The following is a 21,013-nucleotide window of genomic DNA, read 5'->3' on the forward strand; positions in this document are numbered from 1 at the left end:
TCCGTCCAGCTGTGGCAGGAGACCGGGCCTACAACTCACCGCCGGCGCGTGAGATGAGAAAGTGTCCCTGTTCGGGCGCCATCATGTGGTAAATAAAATTCCTTTACCGGGACTGAATTTGATACAGAATTATAATAAAATAGCTCAGTAAAATGAGAGGCAGAATCCGTGATATTAGAGTTTCGGAATGGGCTTTATTCCAATGATCGATTATAATCGGATGCTCCAAGTTCCATCACCACGGGGGTTCAGGAAGTGAAGTACATACTTTATTGACAAGAAGTAACTTTTATAGTACATTCATAACAATGAAGCGAATACAGTAGGCGTAACAATTGATAAGGAACTTGACGTTGTACCTGCGTAACCGAAAATGGGTGTAATAAGGGGAAAAAAAGAACATGATTGGTTATGATGTCATACATAGGTGGATCTATAAGATAATACTTGGCATAGATGCGCGCGCAGCAGTATGACGTGTAATTGACGTGTAACTAGGGGGTGAAGGGGACTTGACGTTAGCTCTACATGTGGAGACGAAAAGTCTGGGGGGTCAAGTCAACCTAATCCCAAATCATATCTAACATCCTATGTTTAAAGAACTATGTTATCCACAAAAGAAGGACTCTCGGACAGAATCTATTCTATACTGACTGTGCGTGCGTGTACAAGCGTCTAAGTGTCTACACTGAATGCGAGGGGGTAGGAATATTCCATGGTAACAGGGCTATGAATTACTTGCATGAGGACAGAGAAGCCGGGCCTTTTGCTTGGTAACTGGAAGAATGTTTACTTAAACTACTAGGCAGGAATGCATCGGCTGAGGGGGAAGCAGATAATTCGAAGGTGAAATACAGTTCTTGGCAGAGAATAGGCTGATGTCAGGCTTCGTGAGCCGCGCAGAGAATGAGACAAAGTTCATGGTCACAGATGCAGGCTCAGACTGGAGCTTTCAGAGGCAGAAGAGAAAAGGAGTTTCGATGACAGAATCAGGGCCTACTTGCCTGGACTGTAAAATGGCATAAGTGAACCATATAAAGCCGGTGGCCTTTCATATTTAGGAATGGAATATCCGGCCTATTCATGGCGGATCTAACAGAGGACATGTTGACGGTGGACGCACATGTATTTGCGTCTTCATAACTGGAACTGGAGGGAACATACATGTACTTGTGACATGCACATAGAACCGTTGGGGTCCAAGATAGGGGACATAACTGATCAGGAAAATCCACATTTCCACACCTGGATTCTGCTACTGGCAAGTTACACACCTTTGGCACACACTCTCTGCAATGACCCTAAACTTGGGGTTATACCATGACTGTTGGAAGAGTCTGATCATGCATCTCTCCCTACATGTGTAATTCCGTGGTAAACCCTAGCCATCTGTGACAGCAAACAATCTGGCATCACTACTCTGTCATCTGTATACGCCCATATTTCATCTTCAGGTCTCTTTCCACAACCTGATTTAATCCAAAGTTGTTTCTCTTCCTATCTAGCTCCTTCCTGCAATTGTCTAATTTCATCCCATGTTTCAACTGAAGAGAACATCAAATGACAATCTGTATTTTTCTTTTCTGATCCTTTGTTAATTGAAACTTAATTTTTTGCACAGAAATGCGCCACTTGGTCTGCGTATCTGTTTCCACTAGTCACATAATCATTTCCTGATTTATGTGCTGGACATTTAACCACTGCAATCTCTTTTGGCAAATGTATTGCATTCAATAAATCTTTTACATCTTTACTATTCCTTTTAGGTGATCCTGAAGAAGTCAGAAATCCCTGTTGCATCCACAATTGACCAAAATCATGCACCACCCCAAAACCATATTGACTGTCCGTAAATATGGTTATTCTCAAATTTTTGCCAATTATACAGGCCCTGGTCAAAGCGGCCAACTCCGAAATTTGGTCCGAATTTATCCCTCTTATACAAGTTGCTTCAAGAACCATGGCCACTGTACATACAGCATATGCAGCACGCAAAACCCTCTTTCACCCCTCAAACAGGGACCATCCACAAACATAACTCAATCTGACTCTGACAACGGTACATCTTTTATGTCAGGCCTTGGTTTCGTGCACAACTCGGTCTCATCCAAACAATCATGATCTGCTTCATCTTTCACTTCTTCTCAACTTGAACTTGGCAACAATGTCTCTGGGTTTAATGTAGTCCATCTGGTCACTGTCACATTTTCAGCACCCAGGATCACTCTTTCATATCTAGTCAAACGACTACTTGTCATATGCCGGGTCCTGGTCGCGTTAATAGAATCTCAACAGAATGTGGCACATACACTCTCACTGGATGTCCCGTTACAATCGATCGCTCTGCTCCAAACTTACACAAGTAGCAGCCACTGCTTTCAAACAACCTGGCAACGCTGAAGCCACTGAATCCAAAGTAGCTGAGAAATATGTCACTGGTCGACGTGCCATTCCATGTGTCTGTGTCAAAACTGAAAGCACACACCCATCTCTGTCACAACAGAACAATGCAAACTCTTTACCATAATCTGGCATTCCCAATGCAGGTGCACGGCACAAACTATCTTGCAATTCCATGAATGCTTTCATACTTTCTTCATCCAACTGGATCGGATCAACCACATCCTTGTGAGTCAAACTCTGTAATGGCTTAGATGTCAATGAAAACCCATTTATCCATTGCCTATCGTTTCCAAACATTCCTAAAAACATTCAAATCTCTTTCTGCGTTTTGGGAGATCCCAAATGCAAGATCACAGCAATCCGATCTTGTGATACTTTCCTGACTCCTATTTCAATCTTATGTCCCAAATATTTAACCTCTTTCTGACAAAACTGTAATTTTGCTCATGACACTATATGCCCACCTTATGCCAAATGATTCAATAAAGCAGTTGTATCTGTCACACTTGCCTCTTGTGTTTTTGATGCAACTAGTAGGTCATCAATATACTGGACCAAAACTGAGTCTTTTGACATAACCAATGGCTCCAGACATTCCTTCAGGATCTGTTTAAAAATTGAAGGACTCTCAGTATACCCATGAGGAACTCTGCACCATGCCAAGACACAGTCTCCGAACCGGAACGCAAAGAAATACTGGCTATCCGGATGTAAGGGTATCGAGAAAAACGCTTGACACAAATCAATCACTGTGAACCACTCCACGTCACAAAGAATTTGATAAAGAATCACTGCTGGATTGGGCACTATTAGACAACAAGGCACCACCATTTTATTCACCTTCCTCAAATCTTGCACAATCCTATACTTCCCACTCGGTTTCTTAATTTCCATTATAGGTGAATTACATGGGCTTCCAAGTATTTCTCTCAAAATTCCCTGTTCAATCATCTGTTCAATCACAGGAGTAACTCCCTTTATAATCTCAGGACTCATTTTGTACTGTGGTGTATAGGATCTACACCTTTCATCAACCCAATGTCTTTTCCTGAAAAATCCCACACATCAGCTGTCACTGTATCTCTCAATTCAATAGGCAAATTGTTTGCTGCAAATGAAGGATATAAATCATTCACTTCTGTCCCTTGCTTTGCCATCATCATTTTAAAAGAAAACATCCTCATCTGGAGTTTGAAAAGCAATACCATCCGGGGTACAATAGATGGTACAATTCATCTTACACAACAAATCCCTTCCTAAAAGGTTCACCGGACTCGAGTCACACACCACAAACCAATGCAAATCTTTGAACCTTCCAATATGAACCTCCATTGGTTTAGTTACTGGAGTCTTACTATGCTTATTTGAAACTCCTACAACTTGGACATTCTCTCCCGAGAGGGGTAGGTTTGGAATTTCTGCTGTTCTTACAGTAGAACGGGTATCACCAGTGTCCACAAGGAATGTAATATCATTACCTTCCACTTTTCTATCCACAAAAGGACCAGACTGATCTACCTCTAGAGATGCGCCAAGCATGCACTCTTTCTCCCCCCTCAGGCATCGTCATTGAGCTGAATCTGAATCACTCTCAGAACATTACAACCAATATTGCAAAACCATTTGTACATTTTGATTTTTACCAACTTGTTTACTCGTGAAATCCAGCATTCACACTGTATCTCTGTACTTGAGCATTTACATTATTTGGCATAGGTGCTTGAGGCACTTGTACCTGTTGTACATGTGGTGTAACTAACTGTTGCTGCTGCTTTAAACTAGTTGATTCACAACCATCTTATTCTCCATCTGTGGATTGAAATTTTGAGTCATTCCATTATTTCCTAGTTCCTCCAAAGTCCTAACTGTCATCATCCATGACACGGAAATTTATTTTCATCTCTTCTTTGTTACCCTTACCTCTACCTCTTCCTGGTAACTGTACTTGAACAACCGCATTCAGTACAATATTCATAGAAGCGTGACTATTCTGGAAATTCTGATTCTGTCCTTTTACCTGAAAATGTATTTGTGAACCATCAACAAAATTCCCATTTTTCTGATATGCCACTTTCACCTGTGCCCTCATCACTTTCTCCTTCAATTTCGTATGTCTAGATTCAGTATCATTACTACAATATTTTGCATACCTCAGAATCTCATCGACTGTCAACAAATCAAATGCTGATGAATCATATTACTAATCTCCGGTTTCAATCCAACACAAATTTATAGACCAAATGTCCCATATCTTTGTCTGTGATGCTGTCACAACCACTATACTGTTTAAACACTTGTAAAAGCCTTTCATAATAAGCATGTACTGAGTCTTTTGACTCCTGGGTAGTCGTATCAATCTTAACCCAATCAGTTTCTTTTGGGGAAATTTTACCTTTCAAAAGATTAATCGCCTAATATTTTCTCATTTCCTCCTCTGAGGGTGCCCACGTTTTAATATCGCTAGGATATTCTTCATTTGGCCAATCAACTGCAATCTTACACTTGGCCCACAAATCAACTGGAACTGCAATGTCTTGTATTGTATTGTATTGTCATTTATATAGCGCGGTTGCTGCCCAAGGGCGTCCAAGCGCTGAAGCATAAGACAGAACTGAGTATGACGGATGGGTTTAAGGTTCGGTGGACCTCGCAAACAGGTAGGTTTTCAATTGTTTGCGGAAGGAGAGTAGGTTTGAATTAGTCCGGAGCTGTAGGGGGAGTGAGTTCCACATCTTAGAGGTGTTTAAGGAGAACATCCTGCCTCCGGACCTAGCTCTCCTGACTCTGGGTACCACAGCCAGGAAGGCCTCCGTAGATCTAAGGTTTCTGTTGGGGTGGTATTGCGTGACTAATTTGTCGGTGATAGCTGGGCCAGACTTCCAGAAAGCCCGGTGGGCAATACATAGTGCCTTGAATGCCACTCTTTGTCTCACTGGAAGCCAGTTTAGGCTGTTCATTGCGGGTTTTGCTGACTGAGTCCGTGGGATCTGTAACAGGGTGCGGGCCGCACAGTTCTGCACCACCTGTAACTTTCGCAGGGTCATCTCTGGAGCTCCAACATACAGGGCATTGTTCGAGTCTAGCCGGGACAGAATCAGGCCCTGTATTGCCACTTGTTTGGCTTCCATTGGTAAGAGGGGGAGAACTTTCCTTAGTGTTCTTAGTAGGCCGAAACATGTGGCAGATAGTTTGGTGGCCTGAGTAGAGAAGGAGAGGTTTTTGTCAAGCCAAACTCCTAGACTTTTTACGCTGTCCTTGGGAGTTGGGGGGGTACCCAAGCAGGGAGGCCAGTGGGGGTGAGAGACACTGGGGATGCTGAGCCCAGGAGCATGAGCTCAGTTTTGTCTCCGTTAAGCTTTAAGGAGGAGCGTGTCATCCACTCCTTAACATCCTCAAGGCATTTCATCAGACCTGCTGACATATGTTTGGTACCCTCTTGAGCCAATGAGACCACTAGCTGGGTATCGTCGGCATACGATACAATTTTTATACCGTATGGTTCGACGATCCCAGCCAGTGGCCTCATATATACATTAAACAGCGCAGGGCTCAGTGAGGAGCCCTGCGGTACTCCACAGTTCAGAGATTTACTGGCTGATACTGTATCCCCGTCAAAGATCTGGAAAGATCTGTTGTTAAGGAAAGATTCAAACCATCTCAGAGCATCGCCTGTGACGCCGATGTTGCATAGGCGGTTCAGCAAGGTGGCGTAGCTGACCGTGTCGAAGGCCGCGCTTAGATCAAGGAGGATCACTGCCACTGATCCTCCCTGATCTAATATCTTTCGCGACTCTTCGGTGATTGCAAGCAGGGCAGTTTCAGTGCCGTGCTTGGGCCTAAAACCTGTCTGGGTTGGGTCCAGGGGCAGATTGTTTTCCAGGAATTGTACTAGTTGGGTATTTATGTACTTCTCCAGCACCTTACTTACCCAGGGAAGTAAAGAGATTGGGCGGTAGCTGGAGTAATCTTCTGGGTTGAGAGTGTTTTTTTTTAGCAATGCCCGAACCATGGCTCTCTTCCATCCAGTGGGTACAGTACAGGAGGCGATGGAAGAGTTGAGTAGGTCTAGTACCACGGGAAGTATAGATTGGCTTGCCTGAAGTAGTGTCTCCGGAGGGGCCGGGTCGCGGGGGGAGCCAGATTTAACTAGCCGTGCCAGTTTATGAAGGGTGTCCAGGTCTAGTAGAGGGAAGCGTTCCAGAGTAGACTGGTCTGAGGGGGGGGAAGTGCTCAATGGAGTATGATTGGATATTCCTGAGTTATTGGCTACTATCGGGAAAGAGGAGTATATTTGAGAGACTTTGTTATGAAAAAAATCTGCTAACTCGTTACACTGTTCCAGCGTTTTTGTCAAGGGGGGGGCAGTATTCGCTTTGATGCAATTTTTTACTATGTGGAAAATCTCCTTGGGTTTTGAGTTGGCTGCTATAATTTTATCAGCAAAGTAGGAGGCCTGTGCCGTCCTGATCCCATTTCTATAGGTTTTGATTGCCTCTTTATATTGGGAATTTTTGTCAGGGTGGAAATCAAGTCGCCAGGCTCTCTCTTTTTTCCTGCAGAGGCGCTTTTGGTCTCTCAAAGTGTCTGAGAACCAAGGTGCAGTTTTGTGTGTCCTCTTTGGAATGGATTTCCGTAGAGGAAGGATAGTGTCTAGTGAGTCCCTGACCCAACTCTCGTAATTTTTATTTGCTTGGTTGGGGTCTATGCAGGGTGGTGGGCAGGAGCGCTCTAGGTTAGTTACCCATGGCTCTATAGGGAGTTTTTTCCAGTTGCACTTGGTTACGGGTTGAGGGGTAGATAAGAAGGACTTATCGGTGAGCCAGGACAAAGGGACCAAGAAGTGGTCCGACCAGGGAAGACGAGTAGGTTGCCCCACTATTAGCTCAGTGCAGTTGCTAAATATTGGGTCTAGGAGATTACCCTTTTCATGGGTGGGGGCTGTAACCAGCTGGATCAACTGAAGGGCTGCAAGATCGTCGATTAATTCCCTGGCGAAAAGATCTGTGGGAGAGTTAAAATGAAGGTTAAGATCTCCTAGAACCGTGTAGTTGGCGGAGGTTAAAATTCGGTTGGCTAAGATATCTGGTAGGGATTTGTGAAACAGCTTAGCTGGTTCTGGGGGCCGGTAAATCAGAGTACCAGTAAAGGAGATGTTCGCAGTAAAGTCTATGCTGAATGCTAGGCTTTCGCACTCAGGAATAGCTTCGGTAGTGATGCGACAACAGTACTTGTCTTTCAAAATGATAGCCAGGCCTCCACCTCTCCCCTTAATCCGGTCTAGTCTGTGAATTTGGAACCCGGGGGGTAAGGCGGAGACTATATCTGGTTCTGAATGAGACGTGAGCCATGTCTCCGTCAGGAACATGGCATCTGGGTTGAACTCCTCTAGTAGTAAGGCAATTTGGGTGCTGTGCCGCGGTAAGGATCGGCAATTAAGCACGTACATATGATGTTCCTGTGCCGTGGCTGGCAACACAGTTTTATCGAAAGAGTGTTTACAGCCGGGGCATCGAACGGGGAGATCAGCTGGGAAATAGGAGTGTGGGCATAGTGCAGCTGTGGTGTACCTCATATTCTGGATGGCCACCGAGCTGTAGGTATTGGCCTGGGGGGCGTTAGGGGCAGGGGTTGTGGCCCCTGGTCCCGTCTGGTCGCGGACGGGCGCAGACGGGCTTGCCTTTGGCGCGCCTTCGGCGCACCGCCGGCGCGCCCGCTGCGCCCGTCCGCTGCGCTTCCGGAAGCTGCACATTCTTTTGTACCAGTGGGATGGGGCGTGGCCTATTCGGTGGGCGGAGCCCGGGAGTTCCCGGCGGTTACCCTGCAGCCCGCTACAGCGCCTGACTCAGCTGTGCGGCGAGGCAATCCTCAATTGAGCAAGGGTAAAACATTTTAAAAATACACAGTATTTCACACAATAACAATTTTAAAAAACCAATCTTTCAAGCTGTTGTTTCCTGGCTCTCGGCTTTCCGCCTCAAGAGCTCTGTCTGTAAGCAACGCTGGACGCTGAGCGCGCCTAATTATAAACAAGGGGGGCGTGGCCTATTCGGTGGGCGGAGCCCGGGAGTTCCCGGCGGTTACCCTGCAGCCCGCTACAGCGCCTGACTCAGCTGTGCGGCGAGGCAGTCCTCAAGTGAGCAAGGGTAAAACGTTTTAAAAATACACAGTATTTCACACAATAACAATTTTAAAAAACCAATCTTTCAAGCTGCAATGTCAAACAAACCATCCAAGTCTTTTAACAAACCTTTTTAAACTTCTACTTGCTTGTACCATTCAATTGGTCTCTCTCTCAGCCTAGGAAACTCATTTGTAAAAGACAATATATCCTGCCTTGTTCTAAGGATATGATCATATCCACCACCTGGAACTTCTCTCATCGGATATATTATTTCAGCAGGCTCTGTCTCTTTTAATGGAAGCAGAGAAGAAGCAACCACACCCTTATTCGCAAGAGCCTCCTGTTTCTTTCTCGTCCATCTACCCTTCCATCGTTCTACATCACCCCATTTCTTCAGATTATTTGTCAACTCCTTAATCTGCAAATCGTTTTCCAGAAGCATTTAAACTCTCTAAATCCTTATCACTGAAATCCAATCTATACGTCTTTTGCAAAGCTTTTGACTTCTCAATATCAATACCATATTCTTGTGCAGCCTCTGCCAACTTCTCATTCAAATTTTTCGCTTTCCATGTAATATTCTTGCACAAGAATAACAATTCTTCATCCTGATAAGTACTCAATCTTTCTGCACTAATTGTACCAATAATCATTGCTTCCAAGTCCGCCCTCAATCTACATATATCCATTCTTGGTTTAGACTTACTAGGTGCCATTCCTTTTATCCATTTATCTAACTCCATCCGTAGAAGGTCCCACTGAACTAGTACCCCCTGACATTTGAGTCGTTTCCCTCACATTTGGCAACATTTTCCTAGGATCTATCTGTACACTCCTTTTTGGTGTTTCAGTCACATTTTCATTCATTGGAAGATCAATCAATGACATACTCATCTCACCTGTCTCTGATGCGCTAAGATTCCTAGCACCATTTGCCGGAGCTTTCAATGTATGTACTCATTAAATATTTTTACCCTCACTATACAAAGGAACTATAGGACCAATCATCACTGGAACTGTTATGTTATGTTAAGTGGAATTTATAGAGCGCACTGACACCGTGAGTTTCCTGGCGCTGTAAGACGGAGGTGAGTCTGGGGTCAGAGGAGACGGAGTTTAGCCGAGTGGGGGAAAAAGGAACAACGCTTCTGCATTCAAACTCATCTGATTAATTTTCTGAGTCAGTTCTTCTTTCGCGCTATTAGGAATTTCAATCTCTTTTTCCTGTGGATTTTGAGTAACCTGTGTAATCTGTAATACTTGAGGAGCTTGGTGAGCTTCGATTTCAATTAAAGGTGCACTTGAAGTAATCCCATCCGGATTCTCCTGATATGGTGGTCTTTTCAATAACATCTCCTCTAATAACTCATCATCGATTTCATTTGGATCCATATCTAATTCTGAAGTCTCTACATTATTCTTTTTATCTTACACTTTCCACCAGCCTGACCTTCAGCAACCAATACTGGATATAATCCATCTAAGATCACATCTCTCCTCCATCGTTTCATTTGAGCGTCCCCCTTAGCCTCTGAAAACCATCTCATCGTGTTCTTATATTTTAATTCATTCCTATCTCTCTCCTGTACCCTTCATGCTCCCATTCTTCCAATGCCTCGTACTGCACATGTCTAGGATTTGGTTTCAAGAAATTCATTCGCCTTCTCAAATCCTCTAAAATCTTTACATCGAAAGTACCATGTTCTGGAAAACCTAACACTTCATCATCCTCAGTATACCTCACCCACTTCTCCAACCATGTACACGTATGGTACCCACGCTCTAACATCATAAACGAAGCAGGTGGTCTTGGAGGAGGCACAGGAAGTACCTCTCTAGTCTCTATCGGTTTATCCTTTTTAAAGAAATCCTGAATTGCTTTTAACAACTTAATTTTTCAACACTCGTTTTCTTTGCTTAAAATCAGGAAACCTTCTGTAATTCCTTTCACTCTATTGGCTCACGCTTGTCCAATACCAGCGCGACTCACACCAACCAACCAATCAGAGCACAATACACACCGCTATTCTGACCAATGCCAGTGCGGCATTCTGTGACATCAGTATAACTCCTCCATTCACAGTAATAATACGGCAATGTAAAACAAGGTTTTTCTAAATAGATTCTTATTAGAAACAACACAAAACAGCGCCGTTGTCTGCTCCACTAGTAAAGATATAGTTCAAATACTCCATAGGATTCTCTTTTGCTTCCAGTAAAATTACTGGCACCACTCTACCCTCAAACAATTGAAAAGAGGTCTTGGTACTCCTCAATGGATAAGGCCAAAGTTTCACAAGAGGACTTTTTATTAAAAGAGGTCTTGGTACTCCTCTGGGGATAAGGCCAGAGTTTTGGAAGCAGACTTTCCGCTATTTCATACACTCTCCTTACAACGGAGCAAGTCCCTAAAATAACATCAATGGCCTTTCGCCACTTGATATTACAACAGCAGACAAAGAACTCCCAGTGTAGTATTTCTCTACACTATGACTTTCAGTGTGGTTACATTCCACACTATGACTACCACATAGGCTTAATATAACATCCCGCAATCTTAGGCAACTTCGTACTGTACTTCTTCCAAACTACATAAAAACAAAACACTAAATTTTCATATTAGTTATCAAAAACCATTAAATCATTTATTAATTTACCTAAATAACCAAAACAAACATCAATATTCTGCTACCAAAACTGATCCAGCGCTCAACAACTTATAATTTTCTAACGGCCCAATTTTCCATTAACCAACAAGCTCCTTTGCGCTGGGATTAGTGTGATTCTAAAACTATACCAACTTACCAATTTTCATTATTAAGCTCTTCCCAGTTTACCAAATATGACGATGAAATCTTTGTTGTTGGTCATGTAGACAAATCAGTACTCATGTATAAAATACTATAATAAAGACAGATTTGTTTGTAAATTTATAATATTTATCTGTATAATGTAAATAATGCTCAATAAAGTACAAAAATTCAGCACCAATCATATACCATCACTAGCAAACGTAATCAGAAGAGAAAATGACAAATTCATAATCAATGACAATGCATTAAAGAGTGGATAGGAGAAGAGACAAAAGGTTCAGAATCAAAATACATTTGCAAAAGTCATGCAAATTCAGAATATCAGGCTAATACTAACCCAATTAGAAAATCACTGTCACCTGGCCAGGGTAAACAGCAAGGGCCCCTCAAAAAGATTTGAAGAGGCAAAGACTAAGTCAGGAAACACAAGGAGAACAGCAAACCGACGACCTGCGACGATCTCTCCCCATCAGTCAGCAAAATGTCTGTCCAAAATCCCTCAATTATACCCTAAATCCCAAAACGCCAACCCACAGAAGTATCTAACTTAGATCATGCTTCATATTTGATTGGTTTAGGAAGGGGGGTGTACTGTCACACCGCTCTCTACGCACATATAGTTTTTAAAGACTTCTTTGTTATTAGTCATCCATAATGACATCAACTTTCTCCTCAGGAAATAGTGTTAAAATCTCTATCGCTTGTTTACTCTTCTCCGGCAGTCATCTTCTACATTGTATTATTTTTCCCGCTGAGCACCTCTCTGCTGAGTAAGCTTCCCCTCACATTCATAACATTGCTCTTTTGATTCGGATCTTGGCAGGCTCTCAGGATTTTGAAGCACAAGTCAGGTACATTTTTCCCTCTTGCTCACATTTTTCGATTTTTCTAAGATTTGATTTTCAGTGCGGCTGACTTTAACCCTTTATTTGTCATGCAGAAGGAAACTCATACTTGTCGGTACAATGAACAAAACACATTTATTCCTATTTGAAATGCATTTTTCTACACACCAACCCAAATGCTGCATTTATCCCAGCACAAACCAATGTTAATATTTGCATTACAGCTGTTAATAATACCATGCTCTAAAGCAGCATTGATTCTCAGTTTTTTATTAGTCAGAAGCCTTTTGCGGCCTACTTCAGTATTTTAGTTTGTGCTTGCACAGAAGCATTTTCCCATGTTAAATTTTCTCGTATATTATTTCACTGGAAAAGGTTAATAAATGTTAATGAGGGTTCAATCCGAGTAGGTTTTATTTGTTACGCGAAAACCCTGCTCCATCACTGGTAACAGTGGGAATCGACCCCAAGCCACTGAAGTCTTAATATATCGCCATCGGCCACTCAGCCCCACTACCCCACATATTGCAAACTTATTTAATGTGAAAACCACAAGCCTAGAGAGAACTGCAGATCGTAAAGCAAATAATAGACGTATCATTTGCATCATCCTCAGTGTGTGGATGTGAATGTGAGTTCTTCTACCTAGAGCCGAGCTGAGAGCACTTATCCACTTTGTTTGTCAACACAAATACTTCTGATGGGTATTCTAACTGCAGATCCCTCACTTTTGAATATTCCTAGTTGCCAGATTGTTTCTGGAAATCTATAAGCAATAGCTTCTGCACCAACAGCTGGTGTCGTCTGACTCCGGACGACCTCTCACTTCCTTGGTATGGAGGCACCACCTCTGCTCACTGGCATAGTTGCTTTCTTTCTGTGCCCCTCAACACAGACCTGGAGCTCTGCTCCCAACTTTCTTGGTGATCTGACAATTGCAAATTTCTAATCAGTGTGCCACAGAACAAACCTGTCTCCTGCAAAAACAACAGGATTCAAGCTGTGCGCGTCTTCAGGAAGCAGATGTCAGCTAAGGACCCTCACAGCTTGTCTCTCTGGCGCTATATGTTCCGGCCATGACTTGAAGTTGGGCAAGTATACCCTAATACACCCAATGGTGTTTCGAGAGCACAAAAAATCACAGTCTACCTTGAAGTAGTTTGGTAGTCAGAGACGCATCAAAAGCATGATTCAATCCCATACCACAAATTGAAGTCAGGCAAGCAACCTGTCTCGTCCAGCATCTTCCAACTCAGAGCTCATTCTGAGGCTGGTCCTTGCACCTCGAATTTCCCCAGCTGTTGTTGACCTCACTTCAGATAGATGCCTTCAAAGAGTCCATGCTGTAATTTGTCAAGGTGCTACCAACTCCCTCTGATGCACCTTTGGGGCCTACGGAGCCACAGAGGCCACCAGTCGCACTTCAACTTGATTTTTGGGGCGGTTCGAGTGCCCCTTATTGACAGGCACTTTGACAGCTCTGGACATTTAAGGGAAAATGCTGATTAGGCAATGGAGTGATTTCAATACTACTGGGTGTTCATCAAGGTGATTGCGGTGGTCACAGCTCATCTTCATAGATTGGGAGAACTGACTGCTCAAGGTTGGCTCACCGCAGTCAGTCACAGACCACCTCCAGATGAAAGTTGCCCTTCTGTCATCCCTGGGCTTTTCCATCATTGTGCTCAAGACCCATCCAACACCCCTACAAAGGATTCTCTTTATAGTGTTTGTCCTGGACATGGTGGCATTCAAGGTTTCTTGCACCGCTTCAGCAAGTCTAGTTGTGACAAGCGGATACCAGCCTAAGTAACAACAGGCCTTCTCTAACCCTACTAAGAGCTCACAGTAGTGGCAGAATCATTGTCTATGAGTTGGAGGGGGGGGTCACCTGTGAGAGATGGAAATCAGGGGGTCTGTTGTTCTTTTGTTCCCTTAGAAACAAATCAGCTCAGACAAATTGTAGGTGACTGTGCCAAAACTAACTTGAGACCTTTTCAGGATGTGTAGATGCGAACTCGACAGAATGGGGAGGCAGGAGGGCAGTGAGGAATCTGTGATTAGATAGAGTATCCACCAGAAAGAGTGTTACCAAAGGTCAGTAACTTTCTTCTCGGATGTAACTGCAGTTTCCTCACCTTTAAAACAGATACCCAAGCAGTACCTCCCAAAAGATAGAGGATCTAAAGAACAGAGTCAAACCTGAACGTCTTACACACAAATATGGGCAAAATTACCCTCTCTGCAGACCCATCTGTTAAGGCAGTTGTGTGTGGTGAATGTGTGCACTGACGGTCATGTTGCACCTTGACAGATGTCCTAGACAGGAATTCCCCTTGCTCGTGCCATCCTCATGGTCTTAGCTCTGGTGGAATGGGCACATAGGCCTTAGAAGGCTCCTTCTTGGCCAGAATGTAGCATGTTGTCATGCATACAATGATTAACCTTGCCAAAGTCCTCATCTACTGCCCTTGCTTTTTTGTCACCTGCAAAGCCCACAAAGAGCCGATCATCAACCGGATACCTTTTTGCATGTTCAATGTATAAGTTTAAAATTCTCTTGGGATCAAGCAGTGGAGTTTCTTCTTCTCTTTCAAGGGATGTGATTTAGAAGAAAAGGTTGATATCTGTTTTCATTTTCACAACAGATTTACATTTAAAATTTAAAATTTGCCAGCGCTTAATATTTCAGTTAGTTGCTATACAGCCATAAACGTATAGCATGAGATAAGTGAATAGGTAAAAAGAGCAGATGTGGAGGAGTGAAAATAAATTAATGAATAGGTGACTTGTAAGGCAGGACAGCTACCCAAAACGTGCATCCCGACGTTTCACTAAGTAGGAGGTGAGCCTATTAGATTATTGGTTAACCAGATCTAAAGAGCCAAGTTTCAACTGTTTATTGAAGCAATTCTAATTTTCAATGCCATGTGAAGTAATAGGAAGATTCTTCCAAAGTTCTGCGGCCCAATGTGCAATAAGAGAAGAGGGATGAGAACAGAGGATAGAGCTGAAAAGGATCAGAAGAATGGAAAGGTAGATAGTATGGAGAAGGAAATAAGGGGGGGGGGAGTTGCAGTTTAGGAAAGATATTATGCAAAGAGTGAAGGGGAAGAAGGTGCAGAAAAGGATGTTGAAGGAGAGATTTCCACTATATACAAAAAGCCAGGCTCAACATTACCATAAAGGTTCTTAAAAACACTGTGGCATCTTGTATTCACATTATTGCCAGTGCAGGGGATTAATTATGCCTCTTAAACCTTTCTCTTCAGTCCCAAATCTTTGTAACTTCTCTGTTGTGTGTTGGGAAAGAGATGTTATTTCCTGTATGACAACGGTAGGATTAGAGGTAATCCTACCTTCGTTCCCCAGATTCATATTTAGTGAAGACTAGATGCTGTCATGTTAAAATCAAATCTCTTCCGGGTTGATCGACAAATGCACTGGCTATCTGTGTCATTGGGCAGGTGGTGCCATTGCTGTTGTGTAGAACCCGGTTTCCAGCCACACCTTGAATACTGCATCTTCTTCAGAAGAAAGGTTTATTTACAACTGAATAACATTAGGATGTCAAAGTACTGTTTGGACATTTCTAGATTTGATAACAGTTTGTGAGATAATTGATGCATCTCTTATCTATTTGTTTAATTTTCAGCCCTGTGAAGGTGACACTGATAGGTTCGGTATTGTTCACGTTACAGCACACTCAGCATTTGTCGATAACGAAGCACAACCTCGTATTTTTGTACAGCATCTTTCTAGTGTTCACAAAGGTAAGTGCAGGTCATTTATATGCTTGCCAGCATGACCATCATGAAGCTATGTAGTATTTATAAGACACTGTTGAAACAAACCACAATTTTTACAGAGGCAAGAAAGGTTGATTAAAGTGGAAAATGAATATCAAGGCCTTCTGCCTATACCAATTTCTGCCGATCTCATAGACAATTTCTGTTTTTACTCTCTAAAGAACTTACCTCCAATAGATGCTTGCACCTACAAATTCCTTATGTAGAAGATATCCTGTGATGTAAGATCAGATATGTAAAAGAAATCTGCACTTTCAAAAGAAAGCGAGGCTGCACCGGGGGAGTTCTACGCTTTTCTTTCCATTTTTCCATGCACCACAAGTACTAAAAATACAAAGGTTTCCTCTATATTTTGTTCATCAGATGTATCTTATTCCACTGAAGTTCTGTGCTGCCTACAAAATCTTCATGATTCAAGCCGTACGCTATGTGCAATAGGAACAACACAACTCTTAGCCAAGTGACTAGGGCTAAAGAGAAAATTGCAGCAGTAGGCTCTGTATTTCACCACTGTAATGTTAACAAGCGGAGGGCCGACTGCCCATGTGGAGGCCCCAGAAGTGAATCCAGAAATGTCTCATCAGGAGAAATTATGACATTCAATTTCAAAATGTTGGCATGTGACTTAGAAGACTGACTCTATAACACCGACACAACTTTCAAGAGTGAGACTTCATTATAGCCTTATAGCACGCCGTAGCGGGCTATGCCAGCCATTAAAGGCCTGCTCCACCTTTAACAAGGGAGCGGGACTTTTATGCCGTTATAGCCCAGCTACGGAGGTCTATAAGGCCATTTGAACATTCTGTCACTAGAGGGCAGAACTTTCTAATAAATAAAAAAAGGCCTCACGAGCCTGAGGAGGCCTTTGTTCACAGCAACAGCTGTGAACAAACATTGGAATGTTGGAGGGCTAGGCGCTACCAGCCATTGGAAGTCCAGAGCACTCCATTGTCTTCAATGGAGCACTCAACATTCCAATGTTCTAATAGACTTTGAACCAAAACTCATTACACCTTTCATAATTGTGGCTCAAGTTTAGAATTCTCAAGGCAAGAAGATTCTAGATATGTCAGACTCAGAATGTTTTCAGATCTTTTTTGAGAAAGTGATGCCTCCACTGTTTCTCAGACACTCCATCTCCAATACCTCTGATTTCCCTCCACTTCAGGAAGGGGCTCTGCAGTTCTTGTAATCATTCCACCTTAGGTAATTCTTCTGGTTCGTCTTCCTTCAGCTTCATAACTTTCAGTACCTCTCCAGCTCCACTGGGCACAGTGACTGCTACTCCTCCTATTCCTTCACCGCTAAAATTAAATTGTGCCCAGCAGAGATCTTGCATGTCTCTGCACCATCACTGCAGACACCATTTTAGACACTACCATTCAAAAAGATTAAATATGGTGATGGCTTGTACTGCCTGGGCAACAAAGTCTTTATCTTTAACTTTTGTTTTTGAGAGTTAGACATTAGTTGCATACTTTGGCAAATTCTCATCCAACCAAAATCTCTCCTACTGATTATATCAATAAGTTCTATATTGTTTTGGCATCATGTACATTACAGCCGTCAGACATATTGTTTTGTCCTAACTGAAATCCTGCAAAAGTCCAAGATGTGTGAGAATTGGGGAGAATGATTTTCTGAGCTTTCCTGAGCACATGAAGACACCATTCTTGGTTTTGGAGGCCTCCAAACAGACCTTGAAGTGTTGTCTGGATTGTGCCGAAACAGAGGCTCAATCCATAGCAAAGGTGATTACCTAACACCAGCGCACCTGGCTTCACTCCACAGACTTCTCAGGAGATGCCTGAATGGCCATAATGGACATGCCCTTTAATGGCAAGTGGCTTTTTTGGGAGAAGTCTGACTCCTCACTGGAACATTTTAAAATTAGTCACCCCACTGTACTCTTGCTGGACTTGGCCTCCCTAGTGAAGCTTTTTCACCATTAGGACTATCACATTGGTGCCCTCTCTAGGGATAACCCTCAAGGCAACGGGAAACTTTCCAGGCAGGCCAGAACCCCAGCAGCTATATTACTCCTTCTGTGGAATGGGTGATTGTAAGAAATGTGTGAACAACAGAGAGAGACCCCTTGTACACCAAAGGGATAAGGTACTCTTTACAAGTTAAAAAAGGTTCCCTTCAGATAGAAACATAAATACCATCTACACCATTGCTAGATAAATCTATATCTAGCAATGGTGTAGATGGTATTTATGTTTCTATCTTAGGGGAACCTTTTCTAACTTGATTGTAAGAAATGCCAACATCACCAGCAGGAGCAGTTCCAGTCTCCCTCATTTTGTGTTGGATGTGCCCCTCCAGAACTACTCTATTCACTGCCACCATCCTTTGATGGGTGGAGGTTGTTTCACTATCCACCCATGTGGAAATTCACTCAGTGTCGGGGGTCCATGTATATCCATACTTGGGAGAATCACCGGTGAAGACTGAGTCCCTTGCGCTAGTGTGGGCTTTACTCTCAAAGCCCTTTATTCCCATATTTCATTCTTATGCTGTGACTGACCTGTGTAGGTGAGACATGACCTGTAGGAATAATTGTCCTCCTCCATACAGAATTACAGACAATCGGAATATGATTCCAATGTTTCCTAATTGTACTTTGTTCTAAAAGTCCTATAACTGTTGGGCTTGTGCATACTGTTGGCACCCTATGCCGGTGGCATATGAGGAACCTTCATTGGTGTCTTAAGACATTAGAGGAGGATTCTGCTCATGCAGATATTCCACTCTGCCCTCCTCTTCAACTTCAATGTGGGTCCTTCATTCAGTTCTCCGTGGTCGCAGTGTGACAGTGTTACAGATGCCTTCTCGTTGGGCTGGGGTGCACATCTGAGCTACTTTACAGCACAAGATCTTTGATCAGCATCACAGTAGCTTCCACAGATAAATGTTGGAGCTGCAGGCAGTCAGCCTTTCCCTAAATGGTTTTCTCCCTTCCACTCAAGAGAATACCATCCAGGTCTTATGAATAACAGTTACCGTCCACAGTGTCAACAGACAGGGGATTGTGGATTCCTGGAACTGTGTTGGAAAGCCTTACACCTGTAGCGTTGGGCCCTACAGTGGTACATTTTTCCATTAACAGACTGCATTACTGGCACCCTCAATGTGAGGGTGGCTACACTGAGCACATCTCTCTCTCTGAAGGGCCTTGAGTGGATCATCATTGTGACATAACAGACATAATCTTTTCCAGATTGGGCTGTCCATGTTTGAATCTCTTTCCCACAGGCAGCATTCTAGATTTTGTGCCATACATTTTTCTTCAAATAGTTCCTAATGGGATGCCTTCAGATTTAACTGGTCACCGGGCCTGCTTTACATGTACCCGATAATCCACCTTCTGTCAGAAGTGCTGCAAAAGGTGCAGGAAGACTGAGCTTTACTGATCCTGATCACCCCATTTTGGTTGAGAAGGTTTTGGTACTGTGATCTGTTGGAGCTCCGTATTTGTCACCTCTTGCTCTTTCCCTCAGATCGGACCTGCTTTTGAAGAAGGATCCTGTCTGCTAGCCCTGTGGCTGCATGCATAGACATTTAGTGTTGCCAAAAATTATACCTTCAGTTTGACAGACTTTATTTTGAATGCCAGAAAACCTGCTGCACAATTCATTTGATCAGTCCGCTGGGCAAAGTTATTTCTCGGTGTGAGTCGAAATGCCTGGATTTTTTTCCATTCTTGTCTGTCCAGTGTTCTGTATTTTTCTCTGTTTAATGCCTAGAAGGATATAGTAGCTTCCACCGTAAAAGTATATGTGGCTACCTTGTCTGACTTAATGTGTGTACCTGACTAATCCTCTCTGTTTAAGTCTTCTCTAGGTGAACTTTTTTTAAAGTATTAATTGAATGTTTCCTCTCACACAGTTTATTGTTACACAGTTTAACCTTCTCATGGTTACCCAATTTGGATCACGGCACATTTTTCAGTCCCTTTCCTCCCTGTAAATTTATTTTTGCCTGAGTGGCAATAATTGCAGCCCCCAGTGTTGATTAATTACCATCCCTTTAGGTCCAACCACTTTTTCCTGTGTCCCACCCACACTGGTACTTAATACCCTCTTGACAAAAGTCATGTCTGCATTCCACTTGGGCTTTTCTCTTACTCTTCCATTGTTCTGTCCACTTCCTCACCACATCAAGGAAGAGGTAGGACTGCACGACTGAGGGACAACTTAAGGATTTTTGGGGCCCCGGGCACAACATATTTTGGGACCCCCTGAACGGTCCAACTTTAGATTTATTACCAATTTGCAGTTAATTCAACCCCACACGATGCCAAATATTATTGAACTGTACATTAAAGTTGTAGAAAAGGTGCACACAAAAACACCCAAACCTTAAGATGCCCGGCATCCACCAGCCAAAGCGTACCAAAAGTAGGCTTGAGCAAGCTTTGACTAGGGCCATTCCTTTTTGCGCTTGTATCTTGATTTGTTTGTTTTGCTACATTTTACATGGTATGACTAACCATCCTATTCCTTTTATTGTTGGAAGAACAATGAATTGGTGGATTTTTAGTGGACTAGATCATAATATTAGACATATGTATACACCACTTGAAATTCACGACTGGCATTCGACAACAGGGAAAATCAAAGCACTGATCAGAGGATTTTCTCCCTTACAACAGCAGAAATCTGATAATTTTCTCTTTAAGTCTCTTCCCCGGCCTAGCCCCTCCACTTCATGTGTCTGTACTTCTCTGCCAAGACTGTGACCTGCGGTTTTGCAAACTAAGAGAAATGGTAGGAGGCTGGTAAAGACAGAGGTGCGGTACAGAGAAATAGAATTAGAGAGGCGAGGTGAGGTGAGGCAAGGTAAAGAAAGAGGAGGTCGAGAGGTAAGGTACATTATAGAGTGAGATACAGGGAAATGAAAATGATACAGGCCAGAGAGTGGCAGAGTGAGGGGTGATGTAGAGAGAAGGTATGGAGAGGTAGACATAGTTATAGTGTGTCAAAGATACAGGTGATAACGAAGATGAGGACTATA

General features: G+C 43.1%; 1 protein-coding gene across 1 annotated transcript in view; it reads left to right on the forward strand.

Annotated features, from left to right (window-relative positions):
* TMEM38B (transmembrane protein 38B) overlaps nucleotides 1-21,013 on the forward strand; it is a 388,019-nt gene that overhangs the window by 340,337 nt on the left and 26,669 nt on the right. The window contains exon 5 of the mRNA XM_085641281.1: nucleotides 15,838-15,955. Coding sequence (XP_085497407.1) covers nucleotides 15,838-15,955 — 118 coding nt within the window. The remainder of the gene's footprint in view (nucleotides 1-15,837; nucleotides 15,956-21,013) is intronic.

Source organism: Triturus cristatus, chromosome 2_2 (assembly GCF_964204655.1).
Source record: "Triturus cristatus chromosome 2_2, aTriCri1.1, whole genome shotgun sequence".
NCBI lineage: Eukaryota > Metazoa > Chordata > Amphibia > Caudata > Salamandridae > Triturus > Triturus cristatus.